The 21,528-nt window shown below is 40.4% G+C and overlaps 2 protein-coding genes across 17 annotated transcripts in view; both read right to left on the reverse strand.

Annotated features, from left to right (window-relative positions):
- Positions 1-437: 437 nt before the first annotated feature.
- LOC120959770 (MAP/microtubule affinity-regulating kinase 3) overlaps positions 438-21,528 on the reverse strand; it is a 62,041-nt gene continuing 40,950 nt past the window's right edge. For 8 of the 16 annotated variants that reach the window (XM_049610568.1, XM_049610567.1, XM_049610572.1 and 5 more), the window contains 7 exons: positions 18,213-18,310; positions 17,272-17,386; positions 6,333-6,359; positions 5,870-5,911; positions 4,553-4,699; positions 4,351-4,469; positions 438-4,275 (listed from right to left, as the gene is read on the reverse strand). In XM_049610568.1, the coding sequence (XP_049466525.1) occupies positions 4,217-4,275; positions 4,351-4,469; positions 4,553-4,699; positions 5,870-5,911; positions 6,333-6,359; positions 17,272-17,386; positions 18,213-18,310 (607 nt within the window). In that variant the 3' untranslated portion in view covers positions 438-4,216. Of the gene's footprint in view, positions 4,276-4,350; positions 4,470-4,552; positions 4,700-5,869; positions 5,912-6,332; positions 6,360-7,678; positions 9,308-9,821; positions 11,229-12,257; positions 14,037-17,271; positions 17,387-18,212; positions 18,311-21,528 lie in introns of those variants that run through there. The other 8 variants (XM_049610575.1, XM_049610581.1, XM_049610576.1 and 5 more) reach the window with 6 other exon arrangements.
- On the reverse strand, positions 3,599-3,973 carry LOC125907361 (short stature homeobox protein 2-like). Its single transcript, XM_049609023.1, has one exon. The coding sequence runs from the start codon at positions 3,971-3,973 to the stop codon at positions 3,599-3,601; it is 375 nt and encodes a 124-aa protein (XP_049464980.1).

Here is a 21,528-nt window from a genome sequence, read left to right on the forward strand (position 1 = left end):
CTTTACCTTCTTCTTCCTTCTCCTTGATGGGACAAAACACATGAGGGGGAGAGACAGTATTGTGTTATACGCGCTTGCTTTGATGCAGCCGGAGTGTGTACGATGACGATAATGATGGTTGATGATCGTGATGCGATGCGCGATCGTCTCCTAGTAACGATGTACTACTACTACCAACGCGCACGCTCTCTCCTCTCTTGCTAGGGGTGTTTCACCACATGTTCACTTCGCCCCTTGCTCTAGCTAAATGGGGAAGAACAAAACCTCCTTTTCTCCTCTTGTATGATTTCTTGTGTGTACCTGCTGCTTTCACTTGCATGCTGTATATGTTGGCTTCTTCTGACATACACTTGTAACAACGGGGATGTAACTACTTATCATTATATACTCAGAGCACGTACTAGTGAAGGTTTGCGTTTGTGTTATGAATGAACTTTTCTTCCTTTCAATATGCTTGTATGCTTATCGATCTGTTCTTTACGTTCGCATGGTATGTATGTAGGTGTTTTGAGTGTACGCACATTTTTTGAGTGTGTTTACAATTGTATGGATGTGTGTGTGTGTGTGTCTGTGTATGCGGTAAATTTTGGTTATTCTCTGCTGCTGCTGCTGTTGCTGCTGCTTCTCCTTCCTCTTTCTCTCCTAATGCTCGTAAAGTTGCTCTTATCGATAGTTGTGTATTAATATTACTTACTGCTTCTGACTTTCTCCTCTTAGCATTGTTTTTTCTTCTTGCATTTGCTTCTTCTTTTTTCTTCTCTTTTCTTAGTTTTCTTTTCTGTTCTTAGTTTTCTTTTCTGTTCTTTTTTTCTTTTTTCTTCTTTTCCATCTTCATTTTGCTCTGTACTTGTTTTTTTCTCTCGCTCTCTCTTTCTTCAATTTACTCTAACAAATAACTAGCAATATATACTTTCTTTCAATTTCTCGTTTGTTTATGTGGGGGTGCGCGCATACACATCCACTCACCCACACACACACATGCTCGATGCGTGCTCGGCTCTGCGTAATAGAAATAATATTTAATTAGCCTTTTCTTAATGCGCCATCATTGTGGCTCCGACTCCGGTGCCACATCAGACGATCTACTACGTAGTACTCCATCCACACCACTTTAACGTTTGTTTCTCTTTTTTCCAACTTTCTTCAAACGTTTGTTCATTGTTTTCTTTTCATCTCTCTCCTTCCCTCGCTACTATCCCTCCCTTTCCTGTGCAATCAAAACGTGGACACGGCACGGCGCCGCAGCAGCAGCATTTTACCCTTTTTTGTTTTACTACTACTACTACTACCACTACTTTTGTAATCCTTTCTCGTCCGTGTTTTTGTGTCAGCTTTAGTTCACCTGTCCCGAACGTAATAAATAATTGTTGCACTTTCAGGATATCGAGCGATCATCTGCTCGAACTTACACACTCAAAATGTAGTAGCAGCAAGCACATCTCTAGCCGATCGGATAAGAAAACGGGAACATACGAAGGAAAAGGGGGATGTGCACACCCCCGATCGTTTCGTTTAGTGGATTTACTGTTTTGCTTTTAAACTTTTGTTCATTTTCCTCGTCCCCCTTTCCTCTTCGCGACTGTTAAACGATCGTCGATATCAGGGGGATCAGGTTTTTTGTCTCGACGTTTTAGCTTCTACACCACACGCACACACACACACACTTATTACAAACACACGATCGAACGGCTATTACTTTATATTGCATAATAGTAATATTATGTATAATTAGCGGAAGGGAGGGAGGGGTGGAGGGGTAGGGTTTTCTGTCCTTATACACAATATATAAAACGGGATGATGGTGGAGCGAATAAAGCGTGTGGTGCGCGTACTTTATGCCGAGAGCCTTGAGGGTACGTGTCTACATTCTTCAGGTGACAAACGCGCCTCACAGGGGACGTACTAAAAGCGCTGAATGGCCTATAGTAGCAGTATAGAAACCATTTTTTAAGTTTTTTTCTTCTTCAGTTTCTCCCTCCCTCTCTTCCATTCCTATACTACTGGAATTGTATCGGAAGAAAATGACATGACAGTGGAAAACACCGGACACCGGAGCGAATGCAAAGGGGATAGGATAATGTGTTTATGATGCGTGTGTTCAAAAGGTGTGTACACAAACACAACACAACGAGGCAACGAGATTAAACGTTTCTCTATACAATTGTGTGTATACCCTCAACCTCTCACACTAATACACACTAAAGCCCACCCCACATCAGCTTAATAATTTCATATAATTTCGCTACCGATCGAAAACAGGAAATATTTATATGACGGTACCACCACCCAGCTTTACTTTACATTGCACGCGCGCGCGCCCACCTTTTGCGTACAGCGCATCACCCACGTGGTTGCTTGTTCGCAGAGGCACACACACAGCTGTTGCTGCTGCTGTTGCTACGGCTACTAGGATTGCTGTAATATAGGAAGCGCGACCGGCTAAGAACCGACACAACATCAATAACAACAACAACGGGAAGGTATTTCTGTGTGTGTGTGTGTGATTGTTGTAAATGTGCTTCTTTTTTATCCTCTTTTTTGTGTTTTTTTTCTTCTCTTGCTTCTTCTATGCTTTATCGCAGTGCAATAATTACTAAAGACCATGCGCGAGAAAAAACGGGCACGTGATATATAAAATGCTGAGAAAGGGGAGTCGGGTTATAGAAGATTCGCTTAAACAGTACTGCACACACACAGGCGCGTTTGTTTCGCTTCCCTTATTTCCGTTTTGTGTGTATGTCTGTGTGTGTGTCTCTCTAGTGTCGGCTAGTAAAATCAGTCACGGTCTTTTCGGCCAAGGGGGAGGGTCACAATACACCCCGCGGAACACGCTTGCCTACGCACAGTCGCGCGAATAAAATAGCGCAGCACGCACAGTAAGTGTGGCGCCACCTTTACCCCCGTTCTTCCAGAAACAACCGGTGGTAGTAGAGGATCCAATGTCAATGTCTTCCTTCTGTCTCACTGTACCCCACCCCCTACTACGTGTAACAATTTACGACGATATTTTATCAGCGAATACTTTCAGTTTGTTCACATATTTCTTCTGCTTCACTTTTACTACGCTTAAATTCTGTGAATTACTTTTACGAGGGAAGGGGAGGGGGATAGTTGTGGCCTGTAGTTGCCTTTCTAGGGGTGTGTGTGTTTCTCTATCTCTTCAAAAAGGTTGTCCCTTCGCATCTGGGCGCCTCTGAGGATGAAGGCAATTTTAAGTTTTATGTTTTCCGGGCGTTTTGTTTTCCAGCAGCAATTTCCGCTTCCTCCTGTGCGTCCCTCTTCTGCTCTGCTTTCATTTCAGACGCGCATTTTCTTATCCTGGTGCGTAACAGTGCGGTATGCGCGGTATGCGTATGCGCAACAGTGATTCTCTGCTGCGTCGTTGCGCGCTTTGCCGACACACAGTACTCAGTACACGCCAACAGCAGGTAGGTTGGTAGGTAGGTTAGGTTATAAAGATAGGTCGGTGTGAAGTGGTGTCTCTCTGTGTGTGTGGCTGTGTGTGTGTGTACAACTATAATTGATTTAACTAACAGTCAGTAGTAGTAGGTTGGTGGTGGTTGTTTTGCGTTTGTTTGTTTCAGCTTCTCTTTACAGCTCACAGCGTGGTGGTACGCAGCAGCGAGGCGAAGAGGCTGTTGTAGCCGGCGGGTTGACAGCCGGTGCCGGTGCTGCCACCACCACCACCACCACCACCACCCCCATCACCACTGCCTTCTCCCTCTCCTCCTCCTCCATTACCGGAAGTAGTAGCAACAGTCTCGGTTCGGGATGGCGTCGTCGTCGTCGTAGGCCCAGTGTCTTCCTCTTTCATCTTTTCCTTTCGCTGGCGCGGTAGCGACTGCTGATGGTGGCTGCTGATCCTTTCCTTCTCCTTGCGTCGCAACGACGAACGCCCATCGACCACGACCAGCGACCAGCGTTTGCTGCCACCGCCGGTGGCACCAGCCGCCGAGGGTGTTTTCGACCGCATCCGGACGCTGCCGCCCGGGACGAACGGTTCCACCGGTTCCACGCTACCGTCCCCGCCGTTACCCCCCTCTTTCCGTGCATGATGATGATGATTGCTGCGCTTCTGTTCCGATTCTGATTCCGCTTCCGTTAGACCACCACCACCACCGCTAGCTGTCCCATCGTCGTCGTCGCCACCGTCGTCGCCATCGTCCTGGGTCGTATCGCTCCCGACCGAGTGATACTCTTCCGATTTTGTATCGAGTCACAGACGTAGATCGTACGCGATCTTCGACGCAATGTTCTTGAAGCCGATGCTGGTGCCTGTGTGGTGGGTGAAGGAGAAAATGTGAAAATTAGCCACGATCAATCAGCTCCTTATTCATTTGCCCGACTTACCCGATATTCTCTTAAACCGGACACCGTTCAGCGATAGCCGGGGCAGCTTGCAGACTTCAATTTCCCACTGCACTAGCGAGTCGGTGTTCGGGTCGCCGTGTACGCACAGCAGCACGAATCTTTCCAGGAGATTGGTACAACATTAAACACACATTAAATTGTATATTTTTTCCAACTTCTTAGCAAGGTTAGAAATGCTTACCGTTCTCGCTGCTCATAATCACAATTGTTCTTGTCCAGCACGGACCGGATTTCGGCCATGATTTCGTCCGGCAGCCGGGGGGAGGTTGTCTTCATCGACCAGGTGAAGCGCAGTACACGTGGCTTTACCGGTTCCTCCGTGTTCGTACTGCATGGAGGGACACACACACATACGCGCGCGCATACAAAGACACACATACGCACACACACACGGACGCACAAAGTGGAGCGTTTTCGGAAAGGATTTTTTGTTTAATTTTAGATGTTTTTTTTGGGTAGCAAGAAGAGAGAAAGAGATTGTAGAGAGAGAGAAAAAAGAAAGAATAAAAATACACATTATTCATACTGCTTTAGTGTTCATTTCATCTCGTTCGAAACCAAAGACAACAAACTGAACATTTCTTCATTTATCGGGAGGTGGTAGTGGGAGGACAAAATGGTTTTTAGAAGGGGACAAAACCCCCACCCAACTACGCACAATCTGTTGGAAGCTGTTGGGATCCCCCGCACTTTAAAATGATGTTTGCTTTACAAATCCACAAAACAAATGAAACATAAAAGGAAACAAAAAACAAAAAGAAAACGTTACAACAAACAAAGAGCACATTTTGGGTGGTGGTGGTGTAGAAAAATGAAAAAATGTACATAAAAAGGACACATTTAACACAAAAAAAAAAAACAGTGCATTATGGAATGTGGAGACACACGTACAACCAACAAAACGCATAAACACACACACAAAAAGATACTAAAATATGTAAGAAATTACGGTAGCAAATCAACGAAAAACATGGCAAACGAATGTGGTAACAACAGGTAACACATAATTTTGCTATGAAATTTTAGGCACTTTAAATTATTTTTTTCCTTCTCCTGTTTGTCTACTGTCCCTTGTTCGTCAAGACGTTACTTACGGACGCTAAGCATGCGTACATGAACACAGCCTACTACTACCAACGTAAAACACAACACAATGTCCCTCAGAGTACTAGATTGTGGAGAAAAAGGAAGTCCTCAAACTGGGGAGAAATCACGAACGTCTATGAAACTTAACACGAAATCGAAAGCCGTTCACTGTTTGAAACATAAAAAAACGCAGATAAACGCCAGTGTCTTTCGCTTAACTATAACGGTATACCACTACACACTTTGTTTGTTTCCGTTTTGTTTAAAAATTGGTTTGATAATTTAAAATTTTGTTTGTTGCTTTGCTTCGATCATTGAAAGATATCGTGAGAAAGTGAGAGTGAGTGTGAGAGAGAGAGAGAGAGAGAGAGGGTAGGGAGAAGAACAACTAATTATGGAGATATATATTTACCTAGCTGTACTTGTTGAAGTATTTGCTTGGCCATCGTTGGGCCTAAAAAAAAGTAAACAGGAGAATAAAACAAAATCAAAACCAAACGACAGAGAAGATGGTGAGAAGACGGTGTAGGTGTGTGTGTGGGTGAGGTGGGTTTGTTAACAGAACGGAAAAGTAATAAGAAAAGAAGTGCTAACAGGAAAGTTAATATTAAACGAAACGGTATATTAGAGTAAGAAGTGGGAATAAGAAATAAAAAGAGAGAGAGAAAGAAAAAAAATAATAAAATAAAAAGGTTGCATCAGCATACAACAGAAGGAAATGGCAAACTAATCAACGAAAGGAAAATAATAAAACAATAAAACTAAGAAAGAAATATTAGAAAAGAAATCAAAACAAGAAAGAAAGACAGAGTGCATAAATAGAGTAGGAAAGAGAGAGAGAGAGTAAATGAAAAAAAACTTATTCAGCTATACACCTTTCGGATGGCAGCCGCAAATTGTCCCTGCGTTTCGGGCATTCCGATGAATACAAAACACGGAGCAGAAATACATATAAAAAAGGAAGAAAACAAAATTACAGAAAAAAAGATGAAATGAAAAAAAAAACACAATTTTAAATCAATCAAAACACTAGTCCGGATCAGCGGGTTTCGAAAATCAGTGTGCGTGTGCGTGCGCGCGCGTTCGTGTACAAACATAGCAGAGCCATGCGCAACATGCACGACGACAAAACACACACACATGGGCGATGATGCGCACAGCAGCCATGCTCGGTGTATACAGAGTACACACAAACACACACACAGACACATTGTAGTGAGAAAAAGGGGGGTAAATATTTTGCGTTTCTGTGGGGGAGAGAGGGCTGGTGGTTAACGGTGGAGGAAGAAAATGGAAAAGGGCTTTTTTTGCTTGTTTCGAGCTAAATTAAAAGGATTGTTGTTGAATGAAAGAAGTCGCTTTAAGTATGGTAAGTTAAAGGGGCAGGACAGGAAAAATATTAGCACACGGTGGTAGCTAAAGAGGGATATATTACTACGTGCGCGCATGATGAGGTGGTGTGTGGAAGAGTAACAAGTACCATCTGTTAATAATATTTTAGCCAATTTTACAGCAATAACCTAGAACAAACAGGACCAAACGAGTGTGAAACACGATTTAAACGATTTTGTTAAAAAGCAGAGAAAAAAAACCGAAAAGTATAATAAAGCAAACAACAAAACCAACGAAAAAACCACACCAGGATATAACCAGTGTTAGAATAAACCGGAGACAACAACATCAAACAAGTCAAAGCCTCCTTTGCTCGATCGATTGACATGTGCGCGTCGTTATTGGTAACTTAATTATACACAGCAAAGCTTGGACACGTTCGATATCTCTCAACCAAGGTGTATAGAGTTCCGGGTGGAATTTTTGGGAGCTTGTTTTTGTTTCTAAATCAAAAGTACGGATATTCACTACGAACAATCAGGAAATTTACAGAACTAATAAACGATCTACCAAAATGTAATTCATACGCTACCGATTGCAGATCTATACACCTTGGTATTGATTCAAAGGACCCATTTCCAAGTGCAACAAGCACAAGTATTAACATTAAATTGCCGAGTGCGATCGTGTGTTGTTAATGCGTTTTTTGCCGTAGGAAATAATAATCTTAATATAAAGAAGAAACATGTCCTTTCATTTCAGGCAGAGGGTCCATGGGGGTTTCTTCTCCAGGACGAGTGGATATTTTTCCTAAAAATGAACGACGAGGGCGCTTTTCTCTTCAGAGCCACCAGGCGAACCAACGAATGAAGCAAATACGAAGCCGACCCATGTTTTCAGTTTTCAGGTTTTCTGAACTGTTTTAATTGTTTTTTTTTCTTCATTTTAATATTTATTGCTAAAATGTTGCGGTACAGTAGGTATATTATGTGGGTGTTTTTGTCTGTGTGTTTGTGTGTGCGGGTTTTTCTTCACCTTCAATGTTTTACTAATAGTATGTCTTATAAAAAAGAGAAGAAAAGCAAACAAACAATAGTTCTTTCTTTTATCCGCATTATCTAAACGACGAGGAGGAGGAGCGTGTGCTGAAGGAGGAGGGTTTTTGTTCCACATCATCATCCGTTTCCCTCTCAGCCACTACACTGTGTGGTGGGGTGTCATATACGTCTGAGCTATATCTATTGTCGCCGGTGTGAATTTGTCTGTCTATCAGAGACTGTGTCTTATTTGCTTCTGATGAGCTTTCTTTCTTTCCTTTACAGTATTTTCTCCTCTAAAACAATTGCTAACTGTTAATGAACTGCTTTTTATACAGATTTTGTCACTAACTGCACACATTGGTAAGGGTCTGGGGGTTTGCAGCTCAGACACAGACGCGCACACACATCATACACCTCATCATGCAAAGGAGTAGAGTAGAGAACGTTCCAATGAAGGAAAGAGGAGGGATTGCTATGTCGAATTGCCAATAGCTAATACTTTGCTTGTGGAGCTGTGTTACTAAAACTAGAAAACTACTAGAAAGGCTACTTATAAGGCTTATACTGATTTTTACTTTGCTCTAGAAAAGCAAGTAGACCCCCCTACGTTTTTGCTTGGTGGAAAATTAAGGCATTTTCTGGAATTGTTTCTAAATTTAGCAATGAATGTTTAATTTAAAAACGAAACTAGAACGAAAGCTACAAATTCGTTACGACCTTCATACATTCTTATCGTACTAACTTCCTTCCCTTCTTGGTCCGGGATTTGTACTAACTAATCTACACTTGCTAGGCGAAGCTAAAGAATAAATTAACACCTATTCCACCTACACGCTCGGGACGGCGTATTAAAAAGCAAATGATCGAGCCAAATGATGCGTTGAAGAAGCATTCAAATTAAGAAAACTGGACGAATTTTGTGCGCTGAAACCTCAAACCTCCTGCAACTAATCTTTGATTTGCATGACGAGCTGACGAAGATCAGGATGATGGTAATGATGGTGACAATGATGGTGTGCGTTACACTCTGAGCTGCTCTGCTGCTTAACCCAGACTCGCTAACGCTATCTATTATTACAATCAAACATCCAATTGCAGTCATCATCATAAAATACACACACATACGCACACATACGCACGAGAGACGCGGGGTTGCAGTTGTTGTTGCTGTTGTTGTTTGGGAAGTGATGAGCAATATAATTAGCATATAACGAGTGCTCTCTGCCCGCGACCCTATATATACTCTAACAGGCAGAACAGGTTTGTTCTTCAGGTTTTGTGAGCGTGTGACTGTGACTATTGTGTGTGTGCGGATGGTGTTGTATGTATGCATTATTGCTGTATTGTGTGTGTGTGCTTCTTATGGAAGATAGGAGAAGAAGAAGAAGAAGGAGTTGGGCACACTTCTTCACTCCTTTCTGTGTTACACGCGTGCATTTAGCTCACCGTCTGGTTCGCGATTATTTTTAATTTTGAAACTATAAAAAAAGGGAAAGAGAGAAAGAGAGAAAGAAAAAAAAAGTAGAAGATAGAAACAACCGACAACAAATAAATGAGCGCGCAAAACGGGGCGTTTGTACTGGTGAAGAAAAACGGAATGGTGGGGGGGAGTGGGGTGGTAGGGGGAGGGGAGTCGCGGGGTAAGTGGAAGAAAAATGATGCAAGAAAAAGTGTTTGGCAAAACTAATACATGTTTATGATTTATATGTATATAAATTTGTAACAAAAACACCTACAATTAAAACCAGATGAGAAATTATAAGAATAAAACAGGAAAAAGAGAAAAAAAAACAAAAAAAGTACAATGCGAATGCAGTATGTGTAAATGGAAAAGAAAACAAAAGAAAAAGTAGTAAAAAAAGACAAATGAAAAAATAAAACAAAACGATGCAATTACTAAAAAAAGATAATTTAATTGGAAAACATAATTAAAACAAAAGTGAATAAAAGAAAAAAAACAAGATAAAGAAACTAATGCAGTAAAAGGGAAAGTGTTGTGTGGAGAAAGGAATTGTATTGTAAATGTAACGAACATACGGAATCGTTACAAAACGATGCAGTGTTGAACAGGCAACACAAAGATAAAAAAGGAAACAATTTCGCGTCAAAACCAGTTAGGAGGAGAGTACTACCTAAGCACTACGCAGCATACTACAGAAGCTGGGCAGGGGGACGCGCTGAGAGAATAGTCAAATATCAGACAGTGAGTGTGTATGTGTGTGCGTATGGTGAGTCGCAAAACGCTTACTGGAGGAGTATGAGGAAACGACTTCCTCGATAAGACAACATCCTTACTGTACAACAGAACAACTCCTCCTCCGTTGGCGTGTGCTCAACACCACTCCTCTTCCTCCTCCTGTTTTGTTGTCCTGACTGATGTTTGCGTCGGGATCGATTTTTAACCAACGTTCGTTCAACTACGCGTGTATGTACAACAAAATGGAATAAACTAGGATTAAAACTACACAGCTACACAGCTAAGAATCACGTGCACATCTCTCAAGAGGTCAGTCGTTTAACGCCAAACGGGAAATCTGAGTAGTAGAGCGAAGGGAGAGGAGTAGGAGAAGGAGCAGGAGTTGGGGCCACTCCCGCTCTCCCCTCTCCGCGGCCACGCGCTGGAGGATCCCTCTCCTCCTGCTGCACACAGCATGCAAACTGCAAGTTGAAGTGTTTCTGTCCCGTGCCCTTACAGACTATACACACAAACACTCACACACTAATGCCTTGATGCCTGTTGATTGCTTGGAATGATTGTGGAGTAACGAGTAACGAGTCCTAAATGGCTTTCAAACATGTGTCCATTAAGCCCCATCAACACAGCATGGCATGCGTACGTACGGGCGCAATACGATACACAGATTGCATACAGAACTATCGAACTCTCTTAGCATGCTTGCAACATCCTCACACGAAATGAAAACGCCTAAAGATATGCAATCCGGATGACAAAGGCGTGGTGTTTAATGCTAATTCTCTCTGTGTGCCATCAAACGGTATAATGCTTTCAATGTGTGCAAATTATGGCTCGGCTGTGTGTTGTTGGTGCTCTTTTGTTTTGCCAAAAAATGTACAAAATTCAAATTTAGTTCGCAGCCACCAATGCTCTGCTCTTCTATACAATCTCCTCCACAGCTCTGTATCTTGCTTGTTCTATCAATCTTCAAACAACCCTGTTCTTTCAACATTCCTTCCAGATTTGATCTATTGGATTAACTTTTGCCTTTGCTTATATGTTGCTTCTAATGCTGTGGCACACATTGTGTTTGTATTAGTTTTTTTTCTCGTTTTTGCAAATCTTCCTCAAAAAAAAAACCAAAAAACCGTCAATCTGTGTACTCTGTATCTGCCCTTTCCTCTAATTACAACACACACAATCTCAGTCTCTACTGATTGAGCCTAGAAGTAGAGAAAGTAGAAGACAAAGAGAGAGAGAGATAGATAGAGAGAGAGAGAAACGGAGACAGAGAGTGAGAGAGAGAGTGTGGAAGAGAAGAGAGAAAGAAACAAATAGTATTTAAACTTTTTGAAACAAACACACACTGCGCTTTTTATCGTATTTTGTTGATTGTGTAGTAAAATCAAGGTAAAGAACGGAGGAGGGGGCTAGCTGGTAGGGTAGGGCAGAGGGGGCGTCTGAAGAAATGGGAGAGGCTGGACATTTGGAGTGGCGGCGCTGGAAATGGGTGGCGGCGTAAGGTGGTGGTGTGGGTTGTTGGGGTGGTTATTGTATGATGGCACAAAACCGACGTGATGTGTGTGTGTGTGTGTGTGTGTGTTGTGTGTATGTATTATGTAGCAAAGTACGAGAAAGTATGGAGAATTTTGACTGTATCGAACAACGATTTTATCTCCGGCAGAGGCGATATATGAGCGATAGTTACTCTTCCGTTTGCAACCTTCCAACCTTACTGTCAACTATGATTTTGATATACACTTTACGATTAAAAACAACTAAGCGGCTATCATTAACTATAGATAGCCCCTTACTCTATGACAATTGGAGCCAACTTGAGCCAACTTGCAAAAAAGGTACAACATTGCTGCAAATAAAGATGGAGCATATAAAACTCGATGATGGTAGCACGATAGTTGGACAAAAAAGAGCGAGCAAAAATGAGAAAAAGAAACGGAGAAATGCCAAAATCATGACTTTAAGATTTAGTTCCCCCAGCGAACAAGTTGCGCCCCTCAAGCTATGCAATCGGCGTAACAAAATCATTTTAAAAAGGTTTTTTTGCTAGCTTTCAAGAAGATTGTTGGTTGGGAAGAGTGTGACGAAGGAGACGACTAGCGCGATGCACAATGTGGCCAAAGAGTGTACGAGGAGCAACATCCTAACGAGGAAATACTATGCAATTTTCCATATGTATGTTTAATATTTGTATTTGTTTTTCATTAGAATTTTGACTGTGTTACGAGAGCCCGTTCAATGAAATGGTAATTATTTTAATTTTAATATTTATTTCATAAAAAATAACACATCCTAATTTGCTTGCCTACAATAACTAATGATTTAAATTATCTGTACTGACTATCAACAGCACTTCCCTCGAACATACAAAGCAACATCAAATGCATTGAAGGAACTACCACTTTCTTCTAAAGATAATAATCAAAACAAAAACTACATTTTCAAAGATATTAATGCATCTTAATCAACAACAACACATGCAAATTCGTTTTGTTTCTTTATAATGTAATTAATGTTAACTAAAAAATGTTTAAAATAATGTAAGAAAAGGAAATATAACAAACAAACTCAAACATCATTAGTAAAACTGAACATAAAAATGAAAGTAAAACAAAAAAAGGAATGAAATATTAAAATCTGGCAACGCAAAAATCATTTGAAAGGGTTGTCGTAAAAATAATAAGGTGTCCGAAAATGGAAGATTGCAAATGTAGTCCAATTGTGCACTGGATGCTCGTTCTGTTACAGCAACTGCCACTTGAAGTGACGTACAAGAAGTAGGTGAAGTAGTATAAGCGCCCGATTACGATGCAAGCAGGTTAATGTATGCATGAGATACACGATAAAAGGACATAGCACAACACACACACACAGACACACATACACAAACAAGTTACACAGCAGCCGCGCAGCAATAACAAGAAACATTGGCAGCAGAAGATGAATGATGAAATGTTGCGCGCTATGCTGCGCACTGGAAAATGGGGGAAAAGGCGTAAGTTTGGAAAATCACCTCGTGTTTAATCAAATGAAGAAGTAATTGAGGAGGGGAAAATAATAAAAAACAAAGAATGTTAGCTTACTTCACACGTACACGTGCAACAATTGCGAAACAGTGTTACCGAACAGGACCGAACAGGACGCAAGAAATGGAGTAAGAAGGTAATGGGGCAGGAGAAGAAGTATCAATTGACCACTTGTGTCTGGGTATGTAGTCCGAGCAGAAAGAGAAAAAACGAGCTTATCTATGATTGATCGTTGTTAACTTCAATTTGTTTCTTACGTTCGTTTGTTTGTTTGTTTGTTTATGTCTTGTAAACGTTTTATTGACGATTTTTAATTTTCGCTAACTCTTCCTAGGTTTATGCTCGTTTAGTTGTTTAGTTGGCTGTACATTTCTGCCTCTCCTGCTCATCCCTCATCTGTCTTTGTGCACCCTTTCCCCTTGCCCTCTACTAGCTGCTTAATGAATAAAGCTTCTTATCATCAATTTACCAAAACCGATTTTGGTGTATCTCTACAACGCTCTACCAACAACAAGTTACACTTGATTCATAAAACATTACTACGTTGTCTTTTGCTTACTATTTCCCCTCTTTTTCCACACTCTTCTTGTCCTGTTTTACACCTATCCCGCTTTTGCCAGTTGTCTAGCCCTCACTAATAGCTAAATTGGCTGCCAGCACTCCGGCAAGTGCTTGTGCAGCATTGTTCGTATACAATAACCTTCTTCGGTGCAAAGAGGGAAACGATCTTTAAAAAATACAAAAGCCGAAAAACATAGCAAAACTACTTCACTATTATATGTGTTCCATTGAACGGACGTGGAAAAACTACTCGAACATCGCAAACATCGTGTCTTCTTTAACAGACCCCGGTACACCCACCCTTCGTGTTTTCCACCCTCATTGCTCTACTCTCCCCCTCCCTTATCTTATTTGTCCCTCGGACACATTCACACAGGCACGGTTTAGTCCTTTTCCGATGTATCCTTGAAGTGGAATGCCCTAAAGCTGTGTAGTAGTAGTAGCAGTAGTAGTAGTAGTAGTATCCGTATTATTGTGCATTTTGAAAGCACACCACATACAGAGAAATACACCCGTGTCATAGTTTCGCCATTGAAAAGGTGAAAAACAAGTGAGTGAATATGGAGGAAAAAAGAAAGAAGAAAAAAACAATACAAAAATAGCATTATAATGTGAGCTTTTCCCGAGGGAAACAAAACGAAACGAAAACACACAAACACAAACAAAAGTAAACAGGAATCTTCCCCCCGGGGTGGGGATTGAAGATGAAAAAAGAGAGAGTGAAGGAGGAGGATGGTAAAACACAAACAGAACAAACAAAAACGGATAAATTTGAGAAGAAGAGTGAGAAAGAGAGAGAGAGAGAGAGTATAAAAGAATATCACTAAACATGAAACTAAATTCTACGGGGTCTACAGTGGCCGGCAATATAAAGTGGCCACTACTTACAATTTTACATTTTTTCCATTTTTTCCGTGAAAAATGAAGTTATTGTACTGCTTTATTTTTTGAAACTATGTCCGTGATATGCTTAAGAATGCGCAGTACCATAACATGCCAAAAATGAGAAGTTTGCTTCAAGAAAAAATATTTTTGTCCAAAATTGATCAAAATCACTGTGCCAAAATAAAGTGCCCACTTTATTCATTCTACAGAAAATATTTTTCTGAACAAATATAACACCAAACTTATAATTTATATGCGTTCTTCTTGCATTCTTTACATGTTCGATGATCTTTGGCGTATTTTTTCTAATTTTTAAAGGTTTATCTAGTTCTGCATCTAGTTTTTGCATCTGGTTCTTCTCAAGCGTTATCAAGAGCTTTAAATTTAAATTTATTTGTTTGTGACACCAGTTTTATCCACCTTTGCACATAGTATCTGCCTCAAATTCTCGATGGAACCAAGATTTAGACTTCATGGAAGACATGCAAGGTGTTTCATACGATACTAGTTGAGAAATGTCTTTTGTATTGATTGTGTGTGTTGAGATGATAGCCTGTAGGAACATGTTTTTAGTTATCAAACCCCATTTTTTTAAAGAAATATCCCAAAGTATTGATGAAGTAATGTTAAAAAAGATATCAGCCATAGTTGTACTTTCGATTCACACCAGTTTTTACGCTACTCCTAAAGATAAACACCCCCTAGCTATCACATTGCAATTTTCGTAATTTACTGCCCGTTAGATGTGGCGTTCTTCAACTTCCTCGCTCGAGCTACAGCAATCTAACAAAGCCAATTGGCTTCAATATGATCAAGAACATACAGATATATCGTTAGATTGTTGAAAAACTGATATTTGGACAGATGAGTCCAAATTAGAACTGATGTTCAAAAATATCTAGACGTGATCCAACAAACCAATATGTATGAAGAGTGCAATGTGATGACCAGGGAGGGGTTTTCTATGCGAGGAGTGGGGAGCATGGTATGAATCGACGGCATAATGAAAGCTTATACCTGTATAAGCATCTTGTGTGAATTTATCTGTCTTCTGTGAAAAATACGGAGTTAGTAAATAAATTTATGTTACAACAGGAAGACGACTTAAGTTATACACGAAGAATTTTTTATTTATTTTTTTTTTTCATTCAAATCGAATAAAACTTCTTTAATGTTAGTCTTAACTTTAATCCTATCGAGATTTCGTGTGCAAATTTTGATGCAAATGTGGTGAGAATGACGTGATTAGGAAAAACAAAATATGTTAAAGCTCTGAAATACTCCTAGGAAGAATAAATGCCAAATATGTGCAAATAAAACAAAATAAATTATGTCAAAGATCCTCGAAAATGTAAAAAATGCGAGAGGAACGCATATAAATTATAAATTTGATGTTATTTTTGTTCAGAAAAATATTTTGCACAGAATGAATAAAGTGGGCACTTTATTTTGGCACAGTGATTTTGATCAATTTTGGAAAAAATATTTTTTCTTGAAGCAAACTTCTCATTTATGTCATGTTATGGTACTGCGCATTCTTAAGCATATCACGAACATAGTTTCAAAAAATAAAGCAGTACAATAACTTCATTTTTCGCGGAAAAAATGGAAAAAATGTAAAATTGTAAGTAGTGGCCACTTTATATTGCCGGCCACTGTATGTTGTGTTTGGTTTGGAGCACGAATGTTAACGTTTTGCACACGCAGGACTTTAGTGGCTGGTGCACTTGCACAACAATACTATTCTGTTTTCCCTTCCGGTTTTGATTTTCTTTTGTACCAGAGTAACAGTAAAATAAAAGAAAAAAAAAGATAAACAAAACATGGTCACAAAACTTCCGCACAATTTAATAAGACACAACGCACGACATATTAAACAACGCACGGCAGAATACGATCGTCATGATAGACGTATACAACAGGAATACAAATAAAGATGTATAAATTGTTAGTGTGCTAATCTCGCACGGGTCGCATGGTAAATAGTACACGCATTAGTACACTATTCATTAATTACAATTTAAAAAAAATAAGCTACAATAATTACACGAAATAATCACTTCAATACATTTACACCAACAGATGAACAACGAAAGTTAATAAAGGATGACATGATTGGCTGCGAGGTGGCTAGTTTAAAGTATCGAAACGAAATAACAAGAAACCTTTTCTGTACAAGAAATCGTGAACAGTTGTTAAGGGAACATGATTACACACCCCTAAACCACTAACAACAAACAAAATAAAGAGAACGAAAGGAAAACAAACACTAAATAGGAACAAATGCAAATGGGAACAAAAGGAACGTTAGAAGCGCTACTAACTATACAAAAATTAACAACTCAACATAGAAAAAAACGATAACACAAAGAACATAAAATGAAAGAAAAGGAAACTCGGCACACAAACAAAAAAACTCACACATTTAGAAAAGTGAAAAGCAAAAAGCCAAAAAGCGACAGTGGGGTAAAAAGAAAGGTGTCCAGAGGGGGTGGGGGAGGTTATTAAGAGGAAATAGGAAAGAGATACACAACGAAACACTGTGTTTTTTAATATATTTTGAGGAAAAAAAGGAATAGGAAAGTGCAGGTGGCAGAAAAGGAAAGATAGATTAGGGGAGATTTAAAAACAAACACATACACACAGAGGTAAGAGAGCACCAGAGAGATAGAGAGAAAGAGACAAAGAGTGGGGGAAAGAGAGAGATAGAAGGGGAGGGAGAGAGAGAGAGGGAGAGACGCAAAATAGAGAGAACGCAGGTACCGGGGGTACTTACCGTTTGCTAAATCTGGTAGTAAGTCTTTGCAAGAAAGTCTTGCCAGAGTGTGGCGAATCACCGACGTTCCCGCCCGTTCCGGCGTATACCGTGCTGTTTCGGGCTCTGGTTTGTCCTGCATTATTGCGTATCCAGGTATAGTTGCACATGAAAGTGGGTAAAAGATAAGTATTAGTAAAAATGGTACTTTAAATCCGGCCGCTAGTAGTACGCTACTACAACACCCTTCCCATCGTTCTCCCGTCCCGTTTCAGGAGAAACTCCTTTGCGCATTTAAAGCCCTCTTTGTACCCGCCATGTGTTACATTCCTTTTAAAATCAATAGCTTGTTAAGATTGTTTACTTTTGTTGAGAAATAAAACTTAAGGTAACAAAAGTTTTTAAACTGATAATTACACAAAAATCATTTAAATGAGAGATAGACGAGGTACAGTATTCAGATTCTAGTTAGAAATTAATTATTAACAGTTGATAAATAAAGCGACAGCAGTAGTTTACTATATTCAACAGGAATTAGACTTTTACGATACTCAACAGAGAAGTCTTTATTCAAGAAAGGGGTTTAAAGGATCGGAAACGACATGAAATTGATTTAAAATTGATCATTATTACTGGAAGAAAGGAAATGCTAGTATAGTCGCATCCACGTGGTAGCTAAAAAACAACACTTTAAAAAGCTGTAGATTCATAAAATGCATAGAAAGAGATTCGCTACATGGGAATAATATGCAACATCATATCTTGAGGGGTTTTGACTAGTTTTGGTTTCATACAAAAAGGGTCCATCGAAAAACAACAGAGACAGGCGCAGGAAACACAGCTGGAGGACAGAGATGCAAAGGAGCTACATCGATACGGAAGGAAGGGGAAGGGGCATAGTAGCAGCCTGTGAGGAGAGGCTGGATTGTACCTATGCCACACACTACACACTACACACTTACCCGAATGGAAAGTCGATCGCGATGGAACATTCCTGGGAAATGCAACCGGTTGTCTGGAAGAATTAACGGCTGGTGTAAGACTATTGCGATTCACCATGCTGTGTGTATAGAGGTGTGTGTTGAAGAAGGTGTAACGTTGTGTTGTAAGGATGGTGTGTTTGTGTGTGTATTTGAGGTGTGAATATTTATATATAGATAAGATATGTAATAAAATTGAACAATTGTGAAGGTGTGGATGGGGTGAGGTTTTGTAGGGAGGAGTGGATTGAGTGGTGGAGGGAGTGAATGTGGGGGCCAAGAATGTATTCCATCGATTGGCATGATTTGCAACGAAAAGGGAAGGATTGGTGAGCGGTTCGAGAGTTGGATGTAAATACACAGCCGAAGAGAGAGAGAGACAGAGAGAGAGAGAAAGAGATGGCGCACGAGCGCACATGCAAACGTTTGGGAACACACAGAACAACAACCAAGAGTGTCAGTGTTTTTTAGGGGGAAAACAGTAGAAAAGGGAGAAAAGTGTAGAAAAATGTAATTTTCCAAAACATCATGGAAAGTATCGGTATTGGTTCGCCGACGCGTTGAAGAAGCACGGGCACATTTCGAAGTGCGCATTGTGACGCAGAGGGGTAAGTATGTGTTTGTCACAAACGGGACACAACAACGGTCACCAGCAGAAGGATGGGAACATTCATGATCGAAGCCAAAAAGTCGGTACACATTTTACACGTAGGTACGCGGGAGAAGACACAGGGATGATGGTTGAAACATGAAAAGAAAAAAGAAAATAAATAAAAAAAACATGAAATAAACGGTAGGACAAATTAAAGTCGTGTTTGCGGGTTTCGATTCGAAGCAAATTGGAAGGCAGGCGGAATAAAAACAAACAAAAATACAAAACGAAATCACACAAAACCGCAATAAATGAAAGCATAACTTGAAATGGAAACGATCCAACGGAACACCGGAGCGATGGAAGAGAAAAAGCGTCTATTAATGACCGTTGTGTGCGCGAGTGCGATTATCCTTTCTTGCCTCCTTCAAACAAGGATAAAGGAAGAGAAACGGTCCCTCCTCGCACAGGGGCAATCACGCATCGAAGCGTTGGTTGTGGGGTTTTTTCGGCGACGAATGTAAGTTTAGTCGTTTCAAGGGGGCGCACTTTGTACAGGATAGTGCAGAGAGGATGCATTTGTGCATGTTGGAAAGATGTTTCAAACATGCAAACCACACAGAGAGAGAGAGAGAGAGAGAGAGAGAGAAATTGTAAAAGATTGGAACCAAAGTAAGTGAGCTTAGGTGTGTCATACTTGTATCGATTTTCCATATGACAAACACTTGAACTTGAGTAATCGCGCTTATTTGGTGATTGGATGGAGTTCAATATGGTGAAGCAGGATAAGGAAAAGGGTACGAAAGAGATCTATCATACATTCAGATGCTAAACATCCTAAAGCATGCAGAGGAACGAATTTCCATGCAAATATATGTACACAGGAACATAATTCAACGAAATAAAACAAAAAAACCGTTCAATTGTGTGTCATTATTCAATCGTACATGCACGGAGCCGCCCTCTCTCATCGATGGAATCGCAAACGCTGGACAAGACGTGTACCACCAAGCTGGCCAGTAACTGTGTAACGACACATGACGCGCGTCAGCGATAGTGGAAAAAACGGACGGAAAGCTTTCTATAAATAGCTCCCAAGTTGGATCCCGCTTAAGACCGAAGCGCTCATTACCCTTGACGGTGGATGGTATAATTTTCTTCGTCCCGACGTACGTCATCGCCTTGGACGGGGAGCAAGCAGGGGGGGGGGGAGAGTAAGGAATCGATCCAATCCTCGACCAGTCTATGCATAAGTCGTATGTCAAACGACAACCTCTGGTGCGACTATTAAAGGTCGGCAAGGACGCGTCTGGCCAAGAGGCTAAGATCCATTATAGCGATGACGTAGGAATAAGTAAACGAACATTTCATTAATGCATAGGCGATGGCATTATCGCTTGTGCGGAGACTTCTTAAAGAAACGACGGAGAGAAAGAGCGCGCATGAAAGAAATGGGGTGAACTATTACAAAGAGTGAGAGAAGGTGGTGTATTTTTTGCAGGTGCGTTTACGTTTTTCCATAGAGTAAATCGAATTTGAATATAGTTTCTCTACTAGACAGATATTAAACTACGGAATCATGCAAAAAACACCCTAATTTAAAACAAAACGGATCTGTCGATTTAAAAAGATAGGAATATAAACAAATTCAACGCATAAGATCCACTAAACAACCATGTTATAATGGATGGAACGACAAATAAAAAGAAGTAAAAAGAGAATGTAATGCATATAACACAGCAAACGAGTGGTTGCAAAACAACACAGCTAACAACAATAAATGGCAGCGTAAGATGCCAAACAATCCGACCGAAAGTAAAGGAAGTCGAGGAAAAGAAGCGAAGCTAGAGTGTTGAAATGCAGCAGAAGAGAACAAACTATGGTAAGGAATGAAAGAAACGTGAACTAACGAATAACTGAACGTACAAAGAGATGAGAGAGAGAGAGAGAGAGTGGAAGGCAATAAGACAAGAAGACGAAAAGTTGAAACATTACAACGAAAAAGTAGTTGTAGTAAAGAAAAGGTATCGTAGTAACGAACAAACCAAAACAAAACAAACACAACGGTAACGAAATAACCGAAAAGGAATAAACAAGATTATCCCAAAGAAGAAAAAAAGAAACATCGTTCACCCAGCGAAGTTTAGAGTTTGTTTAGGGAAGTAGTGGACTCACCGAAAAGTTGTGGTGATGTGTGGTACGCGAGTATTAGCGAAAGTGGTGGTTAATTCGGGTGGTTTTAGTTGTGTTCAGTTTACAGTTTACAATACACACACATGCAACAACGTGGGATTATTGTTTTTCGTTCGTGTTTCGCAGAACGGCCAAGAAATTGGGAAGAGTCCCACCAACGACGAACCACGAAGCACAACGAACGTAAGAATTGTCCACGTTTAGCAAGTGTGCAGTGTGATTAAAAGACAAATATCGACCACCCGACAGCCGATTGACGGTTTTGGGGGACGGTAGTGTGTGTGTGGTACACAGTTAATGTGTTGTTTATATGTTTTCGGGATTTATTGCGGGTTTTTTATGTTGTTGTTGTTGGTTTTGGTATATTCATCACGGAAAGTGAAGTGGCGCAAAAAATCCGAACCCAGTGCGCGGGGAGGGCATGATTCAATTTTCGATGGAAAAGAAAAAAAAGAGAATCACAAAGATATGATGGATAAGAAATGCGATCTCTCAATGTATATACCAAGCGCT

Source organism: Anopheles coluzzii, chromosome 3 (assembly GCF_943734685.1).
Source record: "Anopheles coluzzii chromosome 3, AcolN3, whole genome shotgun sequence".
Lineage (NCBI taxonomy): Eukaryota > Metazoa > Arthropoda > Insecta > Diptera > Culicidae > Anopheles > Anopheles coluzzii.